This window comes from Mauremys mutica, chromosome 1 (genome assembly GCF_020497125.1).
Source record: "Mauremys mutica isolate MM-2020 ecotype Southern chromosome 1, ASM2049712v1, whole genome shotgun sequence".
NCBI lineage: Eukaryota > Metazoa > Chordata > Testudines > Geoemydidae > Mauremys > Mauremys mutica.
Window position 1 is genome coordinate 202,603,127 of NC_059072.1, and position 20,681 is coordinate 202,623,807.

A 20,681-nucleotide genomic window follows, 5' to 3' on the forward strand; every position below is an offset into this window, starting at 1 on the left:
GGGAGAACTTGGAGGGAATCATAGAACCATACGCAGGCAGGCAGAGCGATCTGCATTAGGGGAGACTGCTGTGCTGACTGTCAAGCAGAGACGGAGGCTGATGTGGGGTGTGTCCCCCCCTCCCCCTGTCTCAGCATAGGTGGTCAGCCTGCTGTCTTGCCTGCCCCAGCCACACCACTCTTCTTTCCCTCCCCCCACACACCAGTTGATAATCTACTAGGATGCCCCTGGAATGATGGGACTGAGAAACATGCCTCATGTGATGCTGTACCTGCCCCATGAGATATTGCAAAACCCTTCCCAAAGCACCAGGTGGCAAGTTGTACAGTAGGATAGCTACCGACACAAGGAGCTAGAGTGGACATGCAACAGCGGTTTTAATTTAAAGCACTTTAATTAAAGCAGTATAACTTTTGCCAACAAAATTTGTAGTGTAGACAAGGCCTAGGTCTGTGAAGTACGTTGGAACAATAGACCATTGACACAGATGGATGACAATTTTTAAATGAATGGAAAGCCAGTGAAGTTGTTGAGGGGGGATGGTCTGAAGCAATATTTTTAAAGTTTATCGAAGTTGCTTCTGTGCAAACTTTGAAATCCACAAGCCAGGTCAAAGTGAATGTTGCCACTGAACTAAATTCAGAAAGGTGGAATTCTTGTAACCAAAATGCAGAAAATATTGATCTCTGATATTATTTAATCACCACTTGGATAACATTTTTAATAATTAGTAGCTTGTTTCATAACATAGTCAACAAAATTTGATTTAGTTAAGATTGAATTTTGTAGGTGGATTTAACTGTGTTGCCAGAAATGTTGAAGCCGCTTGTTCATGATGGCTGTACAGCCTTGACGGACCAACGTTATCGCAGTGCTGAACAATTCTTTTCAGAGTTATTGAATATTTTGGATCCTTCAAAGTTAAAGGTAAGGAGGTGGGTGCCCTGGGCTACTTATTAGGGATGATTGAGCTGTAAGTTTTATATTTCACTGCTTTTTCTCCCCCAAAGCAATCATTATTATTATTTATTTTATTTTATATTTTATTACTTGTTTCCAGTCACATTCCACTATGTGCTAGGCATTGTACAAAAAAAAAAAAGGCAAAAAAAAAAGCACCAACTGTCTCAAATAGCTTATAATTTAAAAAGACACAGAATAGGGGAAAAAGATACAACATATAAAGTAGTTATGATGATCATGGACAACATCTTGACATTAAAATATGTTGGGGAATACAAATTTTCATCTGTGTGCATATACATAAAATAGCATATCCTAAATATTTTAAGATGTGATCCATTACCATATTAGCCACTTCACTTGTATCTATTTTTCTTACACTTTATTCTCTCTCTTTAGATTGTAAACTCTTTGGGGCAAATACCGTGATTTTTCTTTTTAATAGCTAATCCATCCCCAATAACCTGCTTACATATTTTCATTATCATACATTTCATACAATTTTTAATGTAGTTTTAGTATCTGCTTCTGGGAGAATTATGTGCCACTGCGCAATGCAGAATTTGCTCAGAATTAATGTTCTGTGCAGAATTTCCCTTTTTCCCCTGCAAAATTGCTGCTGCAGAGCTGCTGGCTGCCACTAGGGGCCACTGGATGCAGCAGAGCCCAGCTTGCAAATAGAAGTCACTGCTTGAAGGGGAAGGGGAGCTGGATGGCTCGTGGTAGCTGCAGTTTGTGGCACACCATGAACAAAGGAGGTGGCGTGCAGGCAACTCAATACAAGTCCTGGCCCCAGCATCAGGCTGTTTCTCCCTCTGGATCCCTGGGCTTTGAGTAGGAAGGAGTATGAGTGTCTGGGCCTGTGGTCACCCTGCAGCTGGGCTCTGGAGAGGATGAGGTGCCGCTGTCTGAGCTGAGTGGGCCTCACAGCTTGGCTCTGTGGGGAGGGGATGTGGGTCATTGCGGGGAGGGGACACCCCGCAGCTGGGCTGTTGGGGGGGAGGGGTGTGGGTGTCAGGGCTGAGTGGCAACCTGCAGCTGGATGGGAGGGGGTGCAGATGTCTGGGCTGTTGGGGGTATGTGGCTGGGCTCTGGGAGGAAAGGGTGCGGGTGTCTGGCCCCATGGCTGGGCTCTGGGCAGGAGGGTACAGAGAAACAGGAACCAGGTTGTCGTAGAGGTTTTTAAAACCATAGTTGCTGACAGGTATTTTGAAATAAATTACCAAAATAATTGAAACTGGCATGATTATGTAGTGTTGTTCTTTTGAGTGCTTACTCATATCGGTTCCAGTTAGGTGTGCGTGCGCTGCGTGCACAGTCATTGGAAAGTTTTTTCCCCCTAACAGTACCTGTCGGGTCGGCTGTGGAGCCTCCTCGAGTGCTGCCCTTATGGCGCTCAATATATGACCCTGCTGAGCTGACGCCTCTTCAGTTCCTTCTTACCACCAGTGACAGTCGTTGGAACTGTGGTGTCTTGCTCAGCAAGTTCTACCACGTTTCCCTAGCTTTGTGTTTGTTCTCTGTACTTTTTAGTTAGTTCTTAGTTGTTAGTAGCTAGCAATTGGGCTAGGAGGGTTTACCCTCTATCCCGACTGCTTTTCCTTGGGAGGGCTTACATGCCCAAGTCCCAGGGGCTCAAGTCCTGCAGCAAACCCATGCCAATGGGCCACCCCACAACACTTGTCTAAAGTGTCTGGGGGAGACTCAATAAGCCAATTGGTGTAGGATTTGTAAGGGGTTTTGCCCCAGAACCAAAAAGGAGCGAGACTTTCACCTCAAGCAGCTCCTTATGGAGGTGGCACTTAGACCACAGCTTCCACCAGCGTGGCAAGACCCGGCGCCGAGTTCATCGGTGCGTAGCGCCCCAGCGTCAGTGGTGGAAGCGGCACTGTGGAAGGAATCTGGCAGAGACCCGTGGCACCGATTTCTCCTAGTGCTGAAAATGGCAGGATTGACCCAGCACTGCTCCCACTCCCCTAGGCAGAAGCAGCACTGGAAGCAAGGGAGGAGCAGCTCTCCATCCCAGAGGTCCACCCATTTGGAGCGGGCCAATGGGGTGTGTCCACAAGAGGAGCACCCAGCACAGAAGCCTGCAGAGACGGCACCATAGACTTTGGCCCTGCAAGGAGGACCATCAAGTCCGGTGCTGTTGGACTCCCCGGCCCAGGTCATGAAGGAGGTGGAACTGCCGTCCACCTTGGATGTCTTTGAGGCTGCGAGGGACCTCATCGCCATGACAGCAACAAGGTCACCCACTCTTCGCACCAAGCCTCCAGTACTGCATTGCGTGGCACCATTTCGAGGCAAACCAGCGATGCTCCGTCCCTCGGCGCTGCTGATAGAGTCCTTGCAATTGTGGCACCGTTCATACTTGCAGCACCGCTCCAGGTTACACCAGTGCTCCCACTCGCGATGCTGATCCACACATCGATCCCCGTCGCGCGGCAGGTCCCACACTGGTGCCGCTCAGCGACCCCATGCAGCTCCAGGTCACGGCACCGCTCTCTGGCATAGTGGCACCGCTCTCCAGCATGACACTGCTCGCAAGATCAGCTCCACTCAGCACCGCCCTGGCCATTGCAGTCCTGGTCTTTGGACTCGGACTGCAAGAGCTAGATACTGAGAGCAGGGTTGGCACTGGTCAGGCCATGGACACTCTGAGATGGAGGCAGGGCCGTGGTCTGCGCAGTGGCAGGGACCAGTGCAGTGGCCATTTTGGACCCCATGGGCATACCACCAAACGCAAGGCGCCCAGTCTAAAGACTCCTGATCGGCCACCTCTGAACTGCTGGTGCTGGAGGCTTCTGCCAGTTGCCCAACCCCTTGGGGTGCTGAGCAGGTGCAGTTCCCCTCCTCCCCCCCAAAAAAAACCCCAACTCCAACTCTGGTTCCTAAGCAGGACCCTGGTCCGGCCAGCAAGATGAGATGGGAAGTCCCTGACGAGCAGAAGGGACAGGCGGTGGCATGGACCTCTTTACAGGCCTCACTGGACGCTGTGGACTTGACGGCACGCATCTTGTCCTCCAGTATCGCCATGAGACGTTGCTCGTGGTTGCAGGCCTCGGGCCTTCTGCCTGAGGTTGAACAGATAATGCAGGACCTGCCTTTTGATGGGGTGGGCCTCTTCACGGAGCAGACTGACTCTCGGCTACATAGCCTAAAAGACTCAAGGGCTACTATGAAATCCTTGGGTATGCACACCCGAGCAACCCAATGCAAACATTTCAAGCCCCAACAACAGTAGCAGCGCTCCTACCCTCCTTGGCCGAGGCAGGGCTTCTACAGGAGAAGGGGCAGGAATGGCAGAAGGAAGCCTTCCAACCCCCCTTCTGGGTTGGGCCAGGGAATGACTAATCCATTGTCTAGTTCCAAGCTGGCCTTTTGAAGGGGCACCCGAGGACAGTACAGCAACCTTGATTACGGATCCTTCCCGTCTTTTTTTGAATCGTCTGTCCCACTTCTCCTGTGCTTGATCCCAAATAAGTTTGGACTGCTGGGTCCTCCATATGGAGGAAGTGGGATATTCTTCAGTTCTGCTCCTACCCTCACTCTTTAGGGACCCCTTTCATGAGCAACTCCTTATCCAGGAGGTGCAGGCACTCCTCACCATGGGAGTGGAGGAGGAGATTCCTCAGGAGCTAAGGAGCAAGGGATTCTACTCCCAATATTTCATAATCCCCAAGGCCCAGGAGGGTCTCAGACCCATTCTAGATCTGCTCAGACTCAACAAATTCACGGTAAAGTTGAAGTTCCGCATGGTCTCCCTGGGCACCATTATCCTCTCCTTGGACCCAAGAGACTGGTACACCGCCCTCGACATGAAGGATACAGACTTCCATATAGCGATTCGTCCTGTGCACCGGCACTTCCTACGCTTCATGGTCAACCATAAGCATTACCAATTCACTGTCCTACCATTTGGCCTCTCGGCAGCCCCCTGAGTGTTCACCAAGTGCATGTTGGTGGTGACTACTTTCCTCCGTCAACAGCAGGTGCAAGTACACCCCTGCTTTGATGACTGGCTGTTCAGGGGCTGCACCAGGGGGCAGGTGCAGTCCCAAATCCATTTGGTCAGGTACACGTTTGAGCGACTGGGTCTCTTCCTCAACTTTGGGAAGTCGACCTTGGAACCAACTCAAAGAATAGAATTCATTGGGGCAGTGTTTAGACTCAGTTCAGGTGCAAGCTCTTCTGCCAGAGACCTGATTCCGAGCCATCACAGACATAATTCAAAGCCTCCAGCAATTCCCAACCACAACAGCAAGTGGGTGCCTGAGTCTCCTCAGCCACATGGCTGCTTTCACTTATGTGATCTGGCATGCCAGGCTGCAGCTCAGACCTTTGCAGGCATGGCTCGCCTTGACCTACTGCCCAGTGCGCAACAGATTGAATTTAGTGGTCACGGTGCCAGGGCAGGTCCTCATGTCCCTCCCCTGGTGGCTCAACCCTCAAGCAGTGTGCAAAGGAGTCCCCTTCCACAACCCTCAACCTTCCTTGTCCCTGGTCATGGATGCATCGGCTCTGGGATGGGGGTGCATGTGGGAGACCTCCAGACACAGGGCCTGTGGTCGCAGGATGAGCTCTTCCTACATATCAACATCAAGGTGCTAAAGGCAGTGCGCCTAGCCTGCCTGGCCTTTCAGGCCTGACTACAAGGCCAGTGCGTAGCAGTTCTAACAGACAACACCACGCCATGTTTTACATCAACAAGCAGGGTGGAGCCCATTCCTCTCCCCTATGCCAGGAGGCCCTCTGGCTGCGGGCGTTCTGCATAGCCCACTCCATTCACCTAGAAGCATCCTTTATACCAGGAGTTCAGAACATGCTGGCGGACCACTTCTGCAGGTCCTTCTGCACACACAAGTGATCCATCCAGCAGGATGTCATACACCTCATTTTTCAAAGGCAGGGATTTCCCCAGGTCGACCTATTTGTCACCCGATGCAACAGGAAGTGTCCAATGTTCTGCTCTTTCCAAGGTTACAGCCAAGGCTCACTCACGGAGGCATTCCTGCTACCCTGGAGAGGTCGCCTGCGCCCTACCTTTCCCCCATTCCCTCTTATGCTCAACGTCTGCAGGGAGGAAGCAAAGGTAATAATGATAGTTGCAGCGTGGCCTCGACAGTGCTGGTACAACACGCTTCTGGAGCTGTCAGTGGATGTACCGGTCATGTTACCTCATCTCCCCGACTTACTCAGGACCACGATCGCCTCCATCACCCCAACCTGCGGTCCCTCCACCTCATGGCTTGGAAGCTTCATAGCTGAACTCCATGGAACTTCTGTGCTAGAACAAATAAGGGAGATCCTCCTCAGCAGCAGGAAGCCCTCCACTAGAGCCACGTATCTGGCAGAGTGAAAGAGATTCTCATGCTGGTGTGACCAGCATCGTATACCCCCCTTCTAGATGCCTGTACCCCTCATCTTGGAGTAGCTCCTAGACCTGAAACAGGAAGGCGTGGCGGCGTCCTCCATAAGGGTACACCTCGCTGCTATCTCGGCCTTCCACCCAGGAGCGTCTGGTTGATCCATCTTCACCAACTCTATGGTTGGTTGCTTCCTCAAAGGTCTGGACTGCCTACATCCCCAGATCAGGCATCCTGTCCCTGTGTGGGACCTTAACCTCGTCCTCTCCAGGCTCATGGGGCCCCCATTTGAACCACTGGCAACTTGCTCCCTACTGTATCTATCATGGAAAGTGGCTTACCTGGTCGCCATTACTTCTGCTAGGGGGGTGTCGGGGCTAAAGGCCCTGACCCCTGACCCACCGTACTTGGTTTTCCACAAGGATAAGGTGCAACTCAGGCTGCACCCAGCCTTTCTCCCCAAGGTGATGTCGCACTTCCACACCAGTAAGGACATTTTCCTGCCTGTCTTTTACCCTAAGCCTTATGCCAGTAACTGGGAGCAGAGGCTGCACTCCCTCGATGTTCGGCGATCACTAGCTTTCTACATGGAGCACACTAAACCGTTCAGAAAATTGAACCAATTGTTCATAGCGGTGGCAGACCGGATGAAAGGGCTCCTGGTCTCATCTCAAAGAATATCCTCCTGGATCACGTCCTACATCCTCACGTGCTATGAGCTGGCCAAAGTACTGGCCCCAGCTCTTACGGCGCACTCCACGAGGGCCCAGGCCTCGTCAGCAGTGTTCTTGGTCCAGGTCCCGATCCAAGAAATCTGCAGGGCAGTAACTTCTGTGCATACCTTCACCTTGCACTACGCCATCGTACGGCACGCCAGAGATGACACGATTTTCGGCAGAGCGGCGCTACAATCAGCATTTCCTTAACTCTGAGCCCACTGCCTAGGTAAGGCTGGGGAGTTACCGAATTGGAATTGGTACGAGTAAGCACTCGAATTAAAAATAGTTGCTCACTTCTCGTAACTTGTTCTTCAAGATCTGTTGCTCCTATCCATTCCAAACCCACTTGCCTTCCCCTGCCGGAGTAACCGGCAAGAAGGAACAGAGGAGGCGCCAGGTCAATAGGGTCATATATTGAGCACCATGAGGGCGCCTCTCCAGAGAGCTCCACAGCTGACCCAACGGGTGCTGCTAGGGAAAAAACTTTCCAACGACAGTGCACGTTGCACGCGCACACCTAACTGGAATGGATATGAGCAACACATCTCAAAGAACAACAGTTACGAGAGGTGAGTAACTGTTTTTTTTGACAAATAAAATTTTCAGAATTTTAAAATGCTGTGTGCAGAATTTTTAATTTTTTGGTGCAGAATTCCCCTATGAGTAAATATCATATAGTGTGTATGTATATATGCATGTGGACACCTCACAAACATGAAACATCTCAGATCCTGTTGTATTGGCAGGGGCTTCCTTCTGCACCAAGAGAAACACTAGCCTAACTGTCCAGGCACATAGCATGGCTATCGACCTAAAATCATGTCTCGCATTATTAATAAGGGAAAAACTGTGGCGTTTCTAGCAACATCCATTCATTTAGGGAAACTTTAAGAAATGTAGTATAGCCATCTAGCTAAAATAGTAAATATATGAACTTGTTCTCCCCGTGCTGAGTATTTTCTCTGTGAACATAGTATAGTAAGCTCAGGTATAACTTTACCAAAAGCAGCAGTTCCAGAACACATCACCATGCTATGTTTGAGGATGGTAAAAGAACAGGAGGACCCTTTTAAGCCATCACAAAAGGTCAAATGAGGATCCTGTAAATTGTAACACTGATCTGTTATTGCCTGAAGATTGTGGGAATTGTGGTTTTTCCTTTGCCTACTGTGGAGAACATTGTCTACTTCAAGGCAGAGTGTTCTGGTTATTAACTTAATCTTTTCACATGTACTGTTAATGCGATTTCTTTTTGCAGCAGCTGAATCTTGCTGTTATTGACTATGTGGTAGTCATCTATGGACATGCCACTGCTCTCCTTGGAATAGGACAGCCTGAGGTAAGACTTTAAGCTATTACAATTGATTCTTCTGTATCTTAAAATTCTAGTTCAGACATTAGGTTATCCACCAGCACCTTTTATGAGCAGACAGAAATGACGGGGTAAACTCCAGGAAGGGTGGTTTCGGCTGTTAGAAAGTAATGTTGTTTACTGTCTAGATAAGCTTGTATTTGGACTTCTAGAAATTAAAGTACTAAGTAAGAAAATTACCTATAAGTTTTCAAATGGGACTCCAGGTCTACTAATGAAAGGGAAATCGGTCCTGCACATCATTTTTTCCCCCTTTTCTTCTTTTTTTTTTTTTTAATAGTATTTAAAGAGTCAGTAACTTGAGTAGACCCAGCTACTGTAACAAGTCACTTTTTAGTAGCGTTTTAAATATTTTTGGTACATGAATGCCCAATAGCAGATAAGGATTAAGGTTCTGCCTAGTTTAGTTGTCTCTTCACACCCCTCCCCCCCCCATATTTTGGAGTACTTTTAAAATAGAGTTCTTGTAGCCTTCTAGTCTCTTGAGATTTTGGGTTATTTAATGTATATTTTATTCAGGAGAGAAGACTAATGATAACATTGTACACTTGTCTTCCTAAAGTAATCAAGTGAATGGACCATGTGAGAGGGAAGCTTAATTTCCAGAACATGCATGTGTGATTTAGTCTAGATCAATGAACTGTTTTTTATGTATGTAAATCATAAAGAAAAAGAGAGTGCATAGTCACACGCCTTCAGCGTTCTTAAAGTTGACCAAAATATAGGCAGTGCTGCATTTTTTTTGCGTAGAACCGTTATCCAAAAGCTATTTGTTTTTTTGTTTTTGTTTCTTAACTATCTCATTAATTTGTGATTATCTTAAACTTACTTTGAAGGATTTAGCAAAGGCTGAAGACCAGTTTAACAAAATAATTGAGCAGTATCACAAGGAGAGATTTAATTGCTTGGCACATTATGGAATTGGAAAAGTATACCTTAGACAAAACAGGTTTGTATAATGTAAAACTTCATTTTTATTAAGCTTGGTGCAGAGACAAATGAACTTAGATTTACTCTATAAATGAAGATATTTGTAACAAATATCCTTGTCTTTAATAGTTAACCTTTTCTCCACTACCTTGCACGTCATACAGTCTTTAATTTCTGATGGCTTTCAGTTTCACAAGCACAAAGCATTACATTCCATGTAAGACAGTTGCATGAAATAGCAGTAGAAGTTGTGACCTCACTGTCTTGTATGTGTTTAAAATTTAGATTTTCAGATGCTATACATCAGTTCATGAAATCACAGACAATGATTAATCGTAAAATTGTACCTGGAATATTAACTTGGCCCACAACATCTGTTGTCATTGAAGAGACTCGGACTGAGAAATTACAGGTAAATAAAAGTATCATCCCCGTAAATCAGAGAATTTCTAAATGAATAGGAAGATGCTGATTTAATACAATTTCACTCAGCTAATGAATCTTGGATTTTTATGATATCACCAATCATAAGAAGGGAGAAGTAAGGGTCCTCAGAATCTTCACCCCGATTGTATTTCTTGCCAATTAAAATATCCTCACCCCAAGCCCCATTTTGTAAAGAAGTGGGATCTGTTCTCTTAGTACCAAGTCAGCACTGCTTGAATGGGCTGGGCTCCCTTCTGAATGTACTCGGTTCCTAAAACTTGGTATCTCGGTAGGGCCTTGAGCTTTAGTACCGTTTTTGGTAGCATATTGTGAAACTACACTGCCAATGTTGTCCAAGTGTTAGTCGATCAGTTAGTTTCTTAGCACTTAGAAATGTAATGCAGAAAAATTTCTGTAATACATTGGACACTATCAGTAAAGAAATCATAATTAATAGTTTTTAAAGCCATCATTTGCTAGGGGTTTAGCAACACAATTCCCAGTAATTTTAGTGGGAGTAGAGTGGTTATGTTTCTTCGTCAACTTTGAAAATCTCAACCGTTAGCTTTAAGATTGTCTTTCTCATTGAAATAATAGAAACAAAGCTATTTTTTCATTCACAAACACTATCCTTAAGTTGAGATAGAACTATTAACATGTAAAATGATGGTCTGGCCAAGCTGTATTACTCCTGAGGGAATTCTGTGCCAAAAAATTAAAAATTCTGTGCGCAATATTTTAAAATTCTGCATATTTTATTTGTCAAACACAATATAATCATGCCATTTTCAATTATTTTGGTAATTATTTCAAAATACCTGTCAGCAAGTATGTTTGTAACAATACAGGTAACAAAAAAGATTCAGGAAATGTTTTTTGACAAATAGATTCCTTACTAAGCATATTAATACAGAACTCTGCGTAATAATTCATTTAAACTACAATACAGAAACGTATTTCCCGCACCCCTCAGAAGTGCAAAGTCTTGGGGGAATAAAGGGTAACAGAGGAGCTGAGGGAGAGGGAAGTAATTGCTGGGAAGGAGCCTGGAAGCGAACCTGGAGGGATGTTGGGTATGGGCGGGAGAAGTATGGAACACGGGCTTTGTGGGGGGAGGGGAGATTTTAGGGAGTTGGGGAGCTGCCTCAGTGCAGACCCTGGCTGACCTCTAGCTTTTTCCATTCAGTCAGGCACATCTGCCCGTGTGCCCCTGCACTCCCACTTCCCATTCAGCCAGGCATATCTGCACATGTCCCCATGTGGCCCTGCACTCTCCCCTCTCCCATCCTCATGTGGTTTTGCACCCCTACTCCCATTCAGCCCTGTCTCAACGTTGTCATCCCACTAGTTCCTGTGCCCTTACTGCAGTCTACCCCTGCCACTAGCCCTTTTGAACCTCAGTCTGTGTGGCCCCCCCAGCAGCCCCATATGCCCTGCTCTGTCCATCCCCCCCATATCCCAGGCCTCCTCACCTGGCCTTTCGAGCAGGGCATTGTGGGGAAGGCAGCCTCTGCCCCCTCTCTGCCGTTGGTTGCTCCAGCCCGTGAGCCATTGGTCCCTGGTGAGCAAAAGGTGTAATTTTAACATGACCCCTCTCAAGGCTTCCTTTTGCCTCCCCTCAGAATCAACTATTGGGGGGGGATGATTTTTTTGGGGAGGGGACGACATTAATTCTACACTTGCGCAATGCCGCAGAGTTACTCCAGGAGTACTGTATGCAGCAAGGCTATGCATTCCTCACTGACAGCTGTAGAAGTATGAAGAACTTTTGAAATATTTTGCAGCTTCTCTGACTAGGGGTCCTATAAAGGTAGCCAGCCAATCAGGCAGTGACATAGACAGCTGCAGCGGCACAGGAGCCTGTAAACAGGGGAGTTTGAGTGGGAGTTTACAGGGGCAGTTTGGGGGAAGACTAAGAGAGGCAGGCAGAGGAACACACAGGCTACTGAAGGGAGTGTGCAGTGTTCTAGCAATGTCTTGGTGCTTGTTGGGGGTTTGTTTTGCTGTGGGTGGTAGTGTTTTGGGTTGGTTTGTGTTTCACAGATTTACAGGATTTAGGTGGGAAACCTATGACAGATACAGAGGCAGCAGTTGTAGTGACCCGAGCAGTGGAAGACACAATGAAGATGACTGGACATGGAAGCTACAGCATGTACATAATCATGGAGGGGGTACCTGAAAAGAGTTTTGTCTGCATGAAGTGCCGCCTGATAGAGCTGATGGAAGAAAAGATCCAAGGATTGGAGATACAGGCGGAAACTCTGGTCTAGTTTAGAAGGGGGTTCGAGCAGATGATGGCGCAAAGACCTGATGAGGCTGAAGGGAAAAGCTCAGACTTGCAGATGGAAGCAGGACCAAATAACTCTGAGGGGAGACTGCTGGGTGAGGAAAGTGGACGGTGGAAGCATGTGACTAAGTGAACCAGGCAGAGGAAAAGACGGGCCAGTGAAGGAGAAATAGAGCTCAGGAACAGGTTTGCGTAGTTGGAAAATGAAGACGGGGCGCAGCAGGTAGCTGCTGAAGGTGAGAGGGCCAGGAAGAAGAGAAGAGCAGCTAGCCCTATAAGGAAAGGGGAAGAGTCAGTGGAGATGACACCAAATATGAACCCCAAGAGGATATGAGATGGGTTGCAGAGGATTGCAAGGGTGAATAGGAATCGAGAGGACTTGCAGCCAGAGGGAACAGAGGATGGACCGGAAAATCGCATCGTCACCAGGAAAAGGCAGGTCTATGTGATTGGGGACTCCTTACTGAGAAGAACAGACAGGCCTGTAACCAGAGCTGATCCAGAGAACAGAAGGGTGTGCTGTCTGCCCGGTGCTAAGATACGGGCTGTGGACCTGAGGCTGAAGAGGATCCTAACGGGAGCGGGAAAGAATCCGCGATTGTCCTTCATGTGGGAATGAATGATACAGGTAGATTCTCAGTGGAACATATCAAGGGAGACTATGCCAGGCTGCAACATCCGACGAAGTGGGTATTCACCCACGAAAGCTCATGCTCCAATACATGTGTTGGTCTATAAGGTGCCACAGGACTCTTTGCTGCTGGTACAGGAAATGAAACCAGATATTATAGGGATAACAGAAACATGGTGAAATAATCGTCATGACTGGAGTACAGGTGTTGAAGGGTATTTACTGTTTAGGAAAGGACAGAAATAAAGGCAAAGGTGGTGGAGTAGCATTGTATATCAACGATGAGGTAGACTGTAAAGAAATAAGAAGGGATGGAATGGATAAGACAGAGTCTGGGCAAAAATCACATTGGGGAAGAAAGCTACTAGAGCCTCCCCTGAGATAGTGCTTGGGGTGTGCTATAGACCACCGGGATCTGATTTGTCTATGGATAGAGACCTTTTTAATGTTTTTAATGAAATAAATACTAATGGGAATTGTGTGATCATGGGAGACTAACTTCCCAGATATAGACTGGAGGACAAGTGCTAGTAATAATAGGGCTCAGATTTTCCTAGATGCAATAGCTGATGGATTCCTTCACCAAATAGTTGCTGAATCAACAAGAGGGGATACCATTTTAGATTTGGGTTTGGTGAGTAGTGAGGACCTCATAGAAGAAATGGTTGTAGGGGACAACCTTGGTTTGAGCGATCCTGAGCTAATTCAGTTTAAACTAAATGGAAGGATAAACAAAAATAGATCGGTGACTAGGGTTTTTGATTTCAAAAGGGCTAACTTTAAAGAATTAAGGAAATTAGTTAGGGAAGTGGTTTGGACTGAAGAACTTGGGAATCTAAAGGTGGAGGAAGCCTGGAATAACTTCAAGTCAAGTTGCAGAAACTGTCAGAAGCCTGCTTCCCAGAAAAGGGGAAAAAATTCATAGGCAGGGGTTGTAGACCAAGCTGGATGAGCAAGTATCTCAGAGAGGTGATTAAGAAAAAGCAGAAAGCCTACAAGAAATGGAAGATGGGAGTGATCAGAAAGGAAAGCTACCTTATTGAGGTCAGAACATGTAAGGATAAAGTTAGAAAGGCCAAAAGCCATGTAGAGTTTTCCCTTGCAAAGGGAATTAAAACCAATAATAAAAGGTTCTATAGCCATATAAATAAGAAAACAGAGAAAGAAGAAGTGGGACCATTAAACACTGAGGATGGAGAGGGAGGTTAAGGATAATCTAGGCATGGCCCAATATCTAAACAAATACTTTGCCTCAGTCTTTAATGAGGCTAATGAGGAGCTTAGGGATAATGGTAGGATGACAAATAGGAATGAGGATATGGAGGTAGATATTACCACATCTGAGATAGAAGCCAAACTCGAACAGTTTAATGGGACGAAATCAGAGGGCCCAGATAATCTTCATCCAAGAATATTAAAGGAACTGGCACATGAAATTGCAAGCCCATTAGCAAGAATTTTTAATGAATCTGTAAACTCAGGGGCTGTATCGTATGACTGGAGAATTGCTAACATAGTTCCTATCTTTAAGAAAGGGGAAAAATGTGATCCGGGCAACTACAGGCCTGTCAGTTTGACATCTGTAGTATGCAAGGTCGTGGAAAAAAATTTGAAGGAAAAAGTAGTCAAGGACATTGAGGTCAATGGTAATTGGGACAAAATACAACATGGCTTTACAAAAAAGTAGATCATGCCAAACCAGCCTGATCTCCTCCTTTGAGAAGGTAACAAACAGATTTTTTAGACAAAGGAAATCCAGTGGATCTAATTTACCTCAATTTCAGTAAGGCATTTGATATGATTCCACATGGGGAATTATTAGCTAAATTGGAAAAGATAGGGATCAGTATGAAAATTGAAAGGTGGATAAAGGAACTGGTTAAAGAGGAGACTACAACGGGTCGTACTGAAAGGTGAATTGTCAGGCTGGAAGGAGGTTACTAGTGGAGTTCCTCAGGGATCAGTTTTGGGACCAGTCTTATTTAATCTTTTTATTACTGACCTTGGAACAAAAAGTGGGAATATGCTAGTAAAGTTTGCGGATGACACAAAGCTGGGATGTATTGCCAACACAGAGAAGGACCGGGATATTATACAGGAAGATCAGGATGACCTTGTAAACTGGAGTAATAGTAATAGGATGAAATTTAATAGTGAAAAGTGCAAGGTCATGCATTTAGGGATTAATAACAAAAACTATTGTTATAAGCTGGGGAGGCATCAGTTGGAAGTAACAGAGGAGGAGAAGGACCTCGGAGTATTGGTTGATCACAGGATGACTATGAGCTGCCAATGTGATGTGGCTGTGAAGAAAGCTAATGCGGTCTCGGGATGCATCAGGCGAGGTGTTTCCAGTAGAGATAAGGAGGTGTTAGTACCGTTATACAAGGCGCTGGTGAGATCTCTTCTGGAATACTGTGTGCAGTTCTGGTCTCCCATGTTTAAGAAGGATGAATTAAAACTGGAACAGGTTCAGAGAAGGGCTACTAGGATGATCCGAGGAATGGAAAACCTATAATATGAAAGGAGACTCAAAGAGCTTGGCTTGTTTAGCCTAACCAAAAGAAGGCTATGGGGAGATATGATTGCTCTCTATAAATATATCAGAGGAATAAATACCAGGGAGGCAGAGGAATTACTTAAGCTCAGTACCAGTGTGGACACAAGAACAAATGGATATAAACTGGCTATCAGGAAGTTTAGACTTGAAATTAGATGAAGGTTTCTAACCATCAGAGAGAGGAGTGAAGTTCTGGAACAGGCTTCCAAGGGGAGTAGTGGGGTCAAAAGACATATCTGGCTTCAAGACTAAGCTTGATAAGTTTATGGAGGGGATGGTATAATGGTATAGCCTAATTTTGGCAATTAATTCGTCTTTGACTACTAGCAGTAAATATGCCCAATGGCTTGTGATGGGATGTTAGATGGGGTGGGATCTGAGTTACTACAGAGAATTCTTTCCTGGGTGTCTGGCTGGTGAGTCTTACCCACATGCTTAGGATTTAGCTGATCACCATATTTGGGGTCGGGAAGGAATTTTCCTCCAGGGCAAATTGGCAGAAGCCCTGGGGGTTTTTCGCCTTCCTCTGCAGTGTGGGGCATGGGTCACTTGCTGGAAGGTTCTCTGCACCTTGAAGTCTTTAAACCATGATTTGAGGACTTCAGTGGCTCAGACACTGGTTTGATACAGGAGTGGGTGGGTGAGATTCTGTGGCCTGCATTGTGCAGGTCAGACTAGATGATCATAATGGTCCCTTCTGACCTTAAAGTCTATGATTCTATGTAAGGGGGGATGTTTTTAAAATAAAGTTTATACTTGAAAAAAAAAAAACTCTTTTGGCTCTGAAAATGTGGTGTCTGTTTCACCCTAAAAACATCCAAATTTAAAAAATGCAAGTAGAGAGGTGTTTGATCTCATTACTTGGTTTTTATGACTGAGAAATAATTTATTCTTTGGGACAATATGATATCGCTATTTGTGATTTTATTTGATGTTTTATAGTTGATGTTGGAAAATTTCATTGAGGAATGCAAGTTTCCTCCAGAGCCAGATGCAGTTTGTTTTTATCAGCAGTGCCATGGACATTCGAAAATTCAAATCTATTTTACTGACCCAGACTTCAAGGTAAACTTTTTTTTTTTTAAAGGGTTTTGGAGATTAAACTTTTTGCTGGAGTTATACAAGTTTTATGTGAAACATAAAATCTTAATTTTTTGTTGTTGTTGTTGAATGGTACGTTTTTTTTCTTTGAAAGCATAAATTCTTATGGTCTTCAAATTTTAGGGTTTTATACAGATTACTTGCTGTCAGCAGTGTAAAGTGGAGTTTCATATCAGCTGTTGGAAAAAGCTGAAAACTACAATTTACAGTGATAAAAATGACAAGGTAAGACCCATGTCAAACTTCTATTTAAGTATTGATTATTAACTGTATTCCGGGGTGTAGCTGTGTTAAAGTTATTAAGATGAGTACAGTCCTGGAGCCTTAACATTTCACCTGTCCTATGGGGAACATACAGTCTGTGTTGCAGGCATAGGGAAATCCTGCAGGCATCAAGGTGTCTATGGAGGACAGTGATCTTTATGTAGAGGCTCAATGTGTCTGTTCTATTTACCTCTTACTTTATGGATGCTTGATTCCTTTAGAAACCTTGCTGTTATGGCCCCCCCTTCAGCTAATACTCCAAAACCAAAAGGGTTTCAATTTGCATAGGGAGACTTGGCAGAAGATAATGGTGGCAATCAGTATAATCCTCTGTTGGGAAATCCCAGCAGGTTCGGGATGGGAAAATGAGGCTGTTAACAGCAGGAAGTATCTTTTCTCAATCCATAGAGCACAAATTCTGTGGACAGAAAATGGGAGTATTTCATCATTGGTTTGGGGAGTAAAAGAGTATGTGCCATGAGCGGCTGCTCTCATTTTTTTGATCCCAGCCATTTTATGCCATGACTGGCTTCTTTCAGCTAAATGCAAGTAGAGGCCTAAGCCTTTAGTGATGGTCTTAATTAGCTTGGTCAGCTCAAGTTCAGTATACACAATAGCATTTCTGTACAAAAGCACGGAGATAGTGCATCTTTCCATTTGATTGAAAACAGAAGTTTTTTTTCTACATACCTGATCTTCCCCAACAGGATTTTCTTCAAGAATCATGCTTCACTCCTGATTGTAAAGGCCTCATTTCAAAAATTGTTATCTTCAGTTCTTCTGGTCTCGTGAAATGTGAGGTAAGTAATTAAACATCAGTGTGAAATGAGAATCAGTTTTTTAAAACAAACCCTCATCTTGCAATTAAGATCCACTGGAGACTTGTACAGTGTTACTTACTGACAGTGCAGTTACATAATTTCACTAGGGGATCACAACACTACATAGCTCAATTAACTTTTTTAGCACCCCCCTTTGAGGGAGGTGGTGGTGTGGTTGTGGTTTTGGTACCTATTTTACAAATGGGTAAAAAGAGACAAAGGGTAAAGTGATTTGCCCTTGGTGAGATAGCAAGTCAATCTACTGTGTTGACCTTATTACAAAACCACAGATAAACTGGAATGTTTTAAATATAAGCTTCTTACATTTATTATAAGATCTTGATATACAAATGTAATTTAGTGGAAGCTTCATTGAATTTTCATAGTACAATAAGTATGAGGTGGTCTGGCTGTACTAGTTTTAACATATCCATGCTGTCTCAGATTCCTTGCACCTAAGTATCCCAGCTTGTTTTGGACTGGTGACGTACTGAAATGACTGATCATTGTAGGAGCAAGATTTCTGCCTGTTGAAGTAAATCCAGTTCTCCAAGTATGAATCTCTTGAGCCCTTGACTGGAGATTTCCTATTAGCAGTGTCTCTTTTGTCCATGTGTGCACTTGGTACGACCTCGTGTCACACACAGATGGTGCATAGAGCTGCAGTGGTGAAATGTCTGAGTTCTTCTCTACCACCTCAGCCCGAGACTGAGTTCTAGCATGTCCACCTCAGCATGTTCTACATGAACGACACAGCTACAACTACATGGAATACTGTTGTTCTTAGTTTAGTGTTTCTAGTTAGCATTAGCTGTTGTTAGTATAGGATTAGTTAGATAGTAGTGAGAGATTTTGTTTTTTTTCTCTCCCTTTTTTCCTCCTTTTTTCTGTGGAGCTTATTTGACCTGGCTGGACATGTCTGGCTCACCCGGTTTCAAATGCTGTCATTCTTGTCGGGAGGCTATTCCTGTCAGCGATGACCATTCTAGGTATATTTGTTGCTTGGGAGAGTCCCATATCTCCCAAAAGTGTAACTCTTGTCTGACTTTCAAATCTACAGCACAGGAGAATTGGGAGTATGATCATATGAGACACTGGGAAATAATTGTAAGGAATGCTTCTTCTCTATTGTGACCTTCTATGCCAAATTACCTTTCCCGTGAACTAGTTGTCTTTCTGTGTAACCAAAGCTTGCAGCTTTATATGGCTTGAGCAGCCTAGGTGGCTGCATTATTATTATTATTTTTTTTATTCAAGCTATTACATTGTTGACTTCTGAAACATCAGATGTCATTTTTGTTTTTATTGTTAAGAAGATTGCTTTAGAACTCAAGTTCAATTAACCTGGTGTAATTTTTTTGTAGTTTGAACAAAAAATCCCCAAAATTAAGGATCCACCAAGAGCCAGTGTTAAACAGAAATGTTCAAGGTAAGATTTGTAGGATTAACAGTAATTTATAATCCCATCCTATTGTTAATTTATATTTCAGAAATTGCTGAAGTACTCCAGATATTTTAGAGAGGTGATAGTTGCTCTCTTTATGGCTCGGGCAAGGATTCAAATGATTATTTGATTCATCTGTGTTCACTGTGTTACTAGAAAGTTGACAAACTAGAGGGAGTTCAGAAAACAGCATAAAAGATTTTAGAGGTTCCTAATTTGATAGCAGGATGAAAAAGCTAAATGTATACAAACATGATTAAATCAGAGCTCATATTGAGCTGGTACTAGGTAATAAGTCTTAGTAGCAGTTCTGTAGTTGCCCCAGCAATTTCTAAAGAACTAAGTTTTCATTTAAAAAAAGAACAAAACTTGTTTATGGCCATGAAGAAAACCTTCAAAATATGAATCAATGCAAAGAATCTTCTCTGAATCTCTATACAGAGAGAATCAAAGGTCAAATTAATTCCTGTAGTAATTCCATTGGTTTCCATAAAATTTGAACTAATAATTCTGAAGTGCAAATTGCTCCATTCATCTCAATAGGCTATTAAATCTGAAGCTAATTATAATTATTTAAGATTGGTAAATGCCGTTTCACTGCTCACAATCTTATCACAAACAACCTGGGATTCCGGGACTGTGGGTGGAACTTGAAAACCATCTCTTCCCTTTCATTCTGCTCACCAATCTGACCCATGGCCTAAGTAGCTATGAAGGGAGAGGAAGGAAGAGCAGGGAATATGCTACCCTTCTTGACATATGTATGTTTTGCTTTGAGTGATGGTCCCTTTTGTATTCCACTGTGGGATATGCATGCACCAGGGGCCAGAGAATTTGAAAGTAGTGTCCATTGGTCTATGCATGCACCCTAGTTCACCTCGTGCCTCCAACTGAGGGGATAAAGGGTAGGGTGGACCAAACGCCTCTCCAGTTCCTTCTCACTGCTACATGGTACAGGTTGGAACCATTAGTGTCCACAGCTTCAACTTTGTCCCATAAATAATTACTCTTGGGGGAATTCTGCGCCAAAAAATTAAAAATTCTGCACGCAGTGTTTTAAAATTCTGCGTAGTTTATTTGTCAAAATAACACAATATAAAAACACCAGTTTCAATTATTTTGGTAATTTATTTAAATTACAATACAATGGATGGGGAGAATGGGTGTGGAGAGCATTGGAGAAAATCCCCAAACCCCGTTTGTCTAATAGTAATAGTTAGGTTTGACTCTTTATTTATAGTTATTAGTCAACAAATATATGAAGCCATATGCTCAGTATTTCATCATAGGCAGCTGAAGAGCAAGTGAGGGCTGAGGAATTAAACTCACAATTTATATTGGCTACCATCTCCAGAAAAGTCAGTAGTAAACAGTTAATGGAACACATTTTGATAGGAAAATTTTTCAGTCCAAAAATTTAGACCAGTTCTAATCACTAAAGCACCATAAACATTTATATAACTATATTGTCATTTACAATAATTGATGTCTCTCACAGCACCTCCCCCCACACACACACACACGCACACACTGATTTATGTCTTCGCTGGCTGCTCCAAGCTGCTGGGGAGGAGCAAGTGACTGTTCTTGCTTCTCCTCAGAAATCATTTTTCTGCGGGGAAGCAAAGAAATCTGCGGACAATATGAAATTTGTGCCCGCACTGTGGCTCAGAATTCCCCCAGGAGTAAACAATAAATAACTTAATTATTCTTCGAGTGATTGCTCCAATGCATTCCAGTTAGGTGTGCGCGCCGCGCGTGCACGGCTTCTCCGGAACTTTTTTCCCTAGCAACCCC

The 20,681-nt window shown here is 44.3% G+C and overlaps 1 protein-coding gene across 2 annotated transcripts in view; it reads left to right on the top strand.

The window, feature by feature from the left end:
* Positions 1-20,681, top strand: part of TTC3 (tetratricopeptide repeat domain 3) — a 150,647-nt gene that overhangs the window by 80,509 nt on the left and 49,457 nt on the right. For both annotated transcript variants that reach the window (XM_045002449.1, XM_045002450.1), the window contains exons 18-25: positions 790-927; positions 8,307-8,387; positions 9,257-9,369; positions 9,636-9,762; positions 16,197-16,319; positions 16,479-16,580; positions 17,327-17,419; positions 18,805-18,869. In XM_045002449.1, coding sequence (XP_044858384.1) covers positions 790-927; positions 8,307-8,387; positions 9,257-9,369; positions 9,636-9,762; positions 16,197-16,319; positions 16,479-16,580; positions 17,327-17,419; positions 18,805-18,869 — 842 coding nt within the window. The remainder of the gene's footprint in view (positions 1-789; positions 928-8,306; positions 8,388-9,256; positions 9,370-9,635; positions 9,763-16,196; positions 16,320-16,478; positions 16,581-17,326; positions 17,420-18,804; positions 18,870-20,681) is intronic.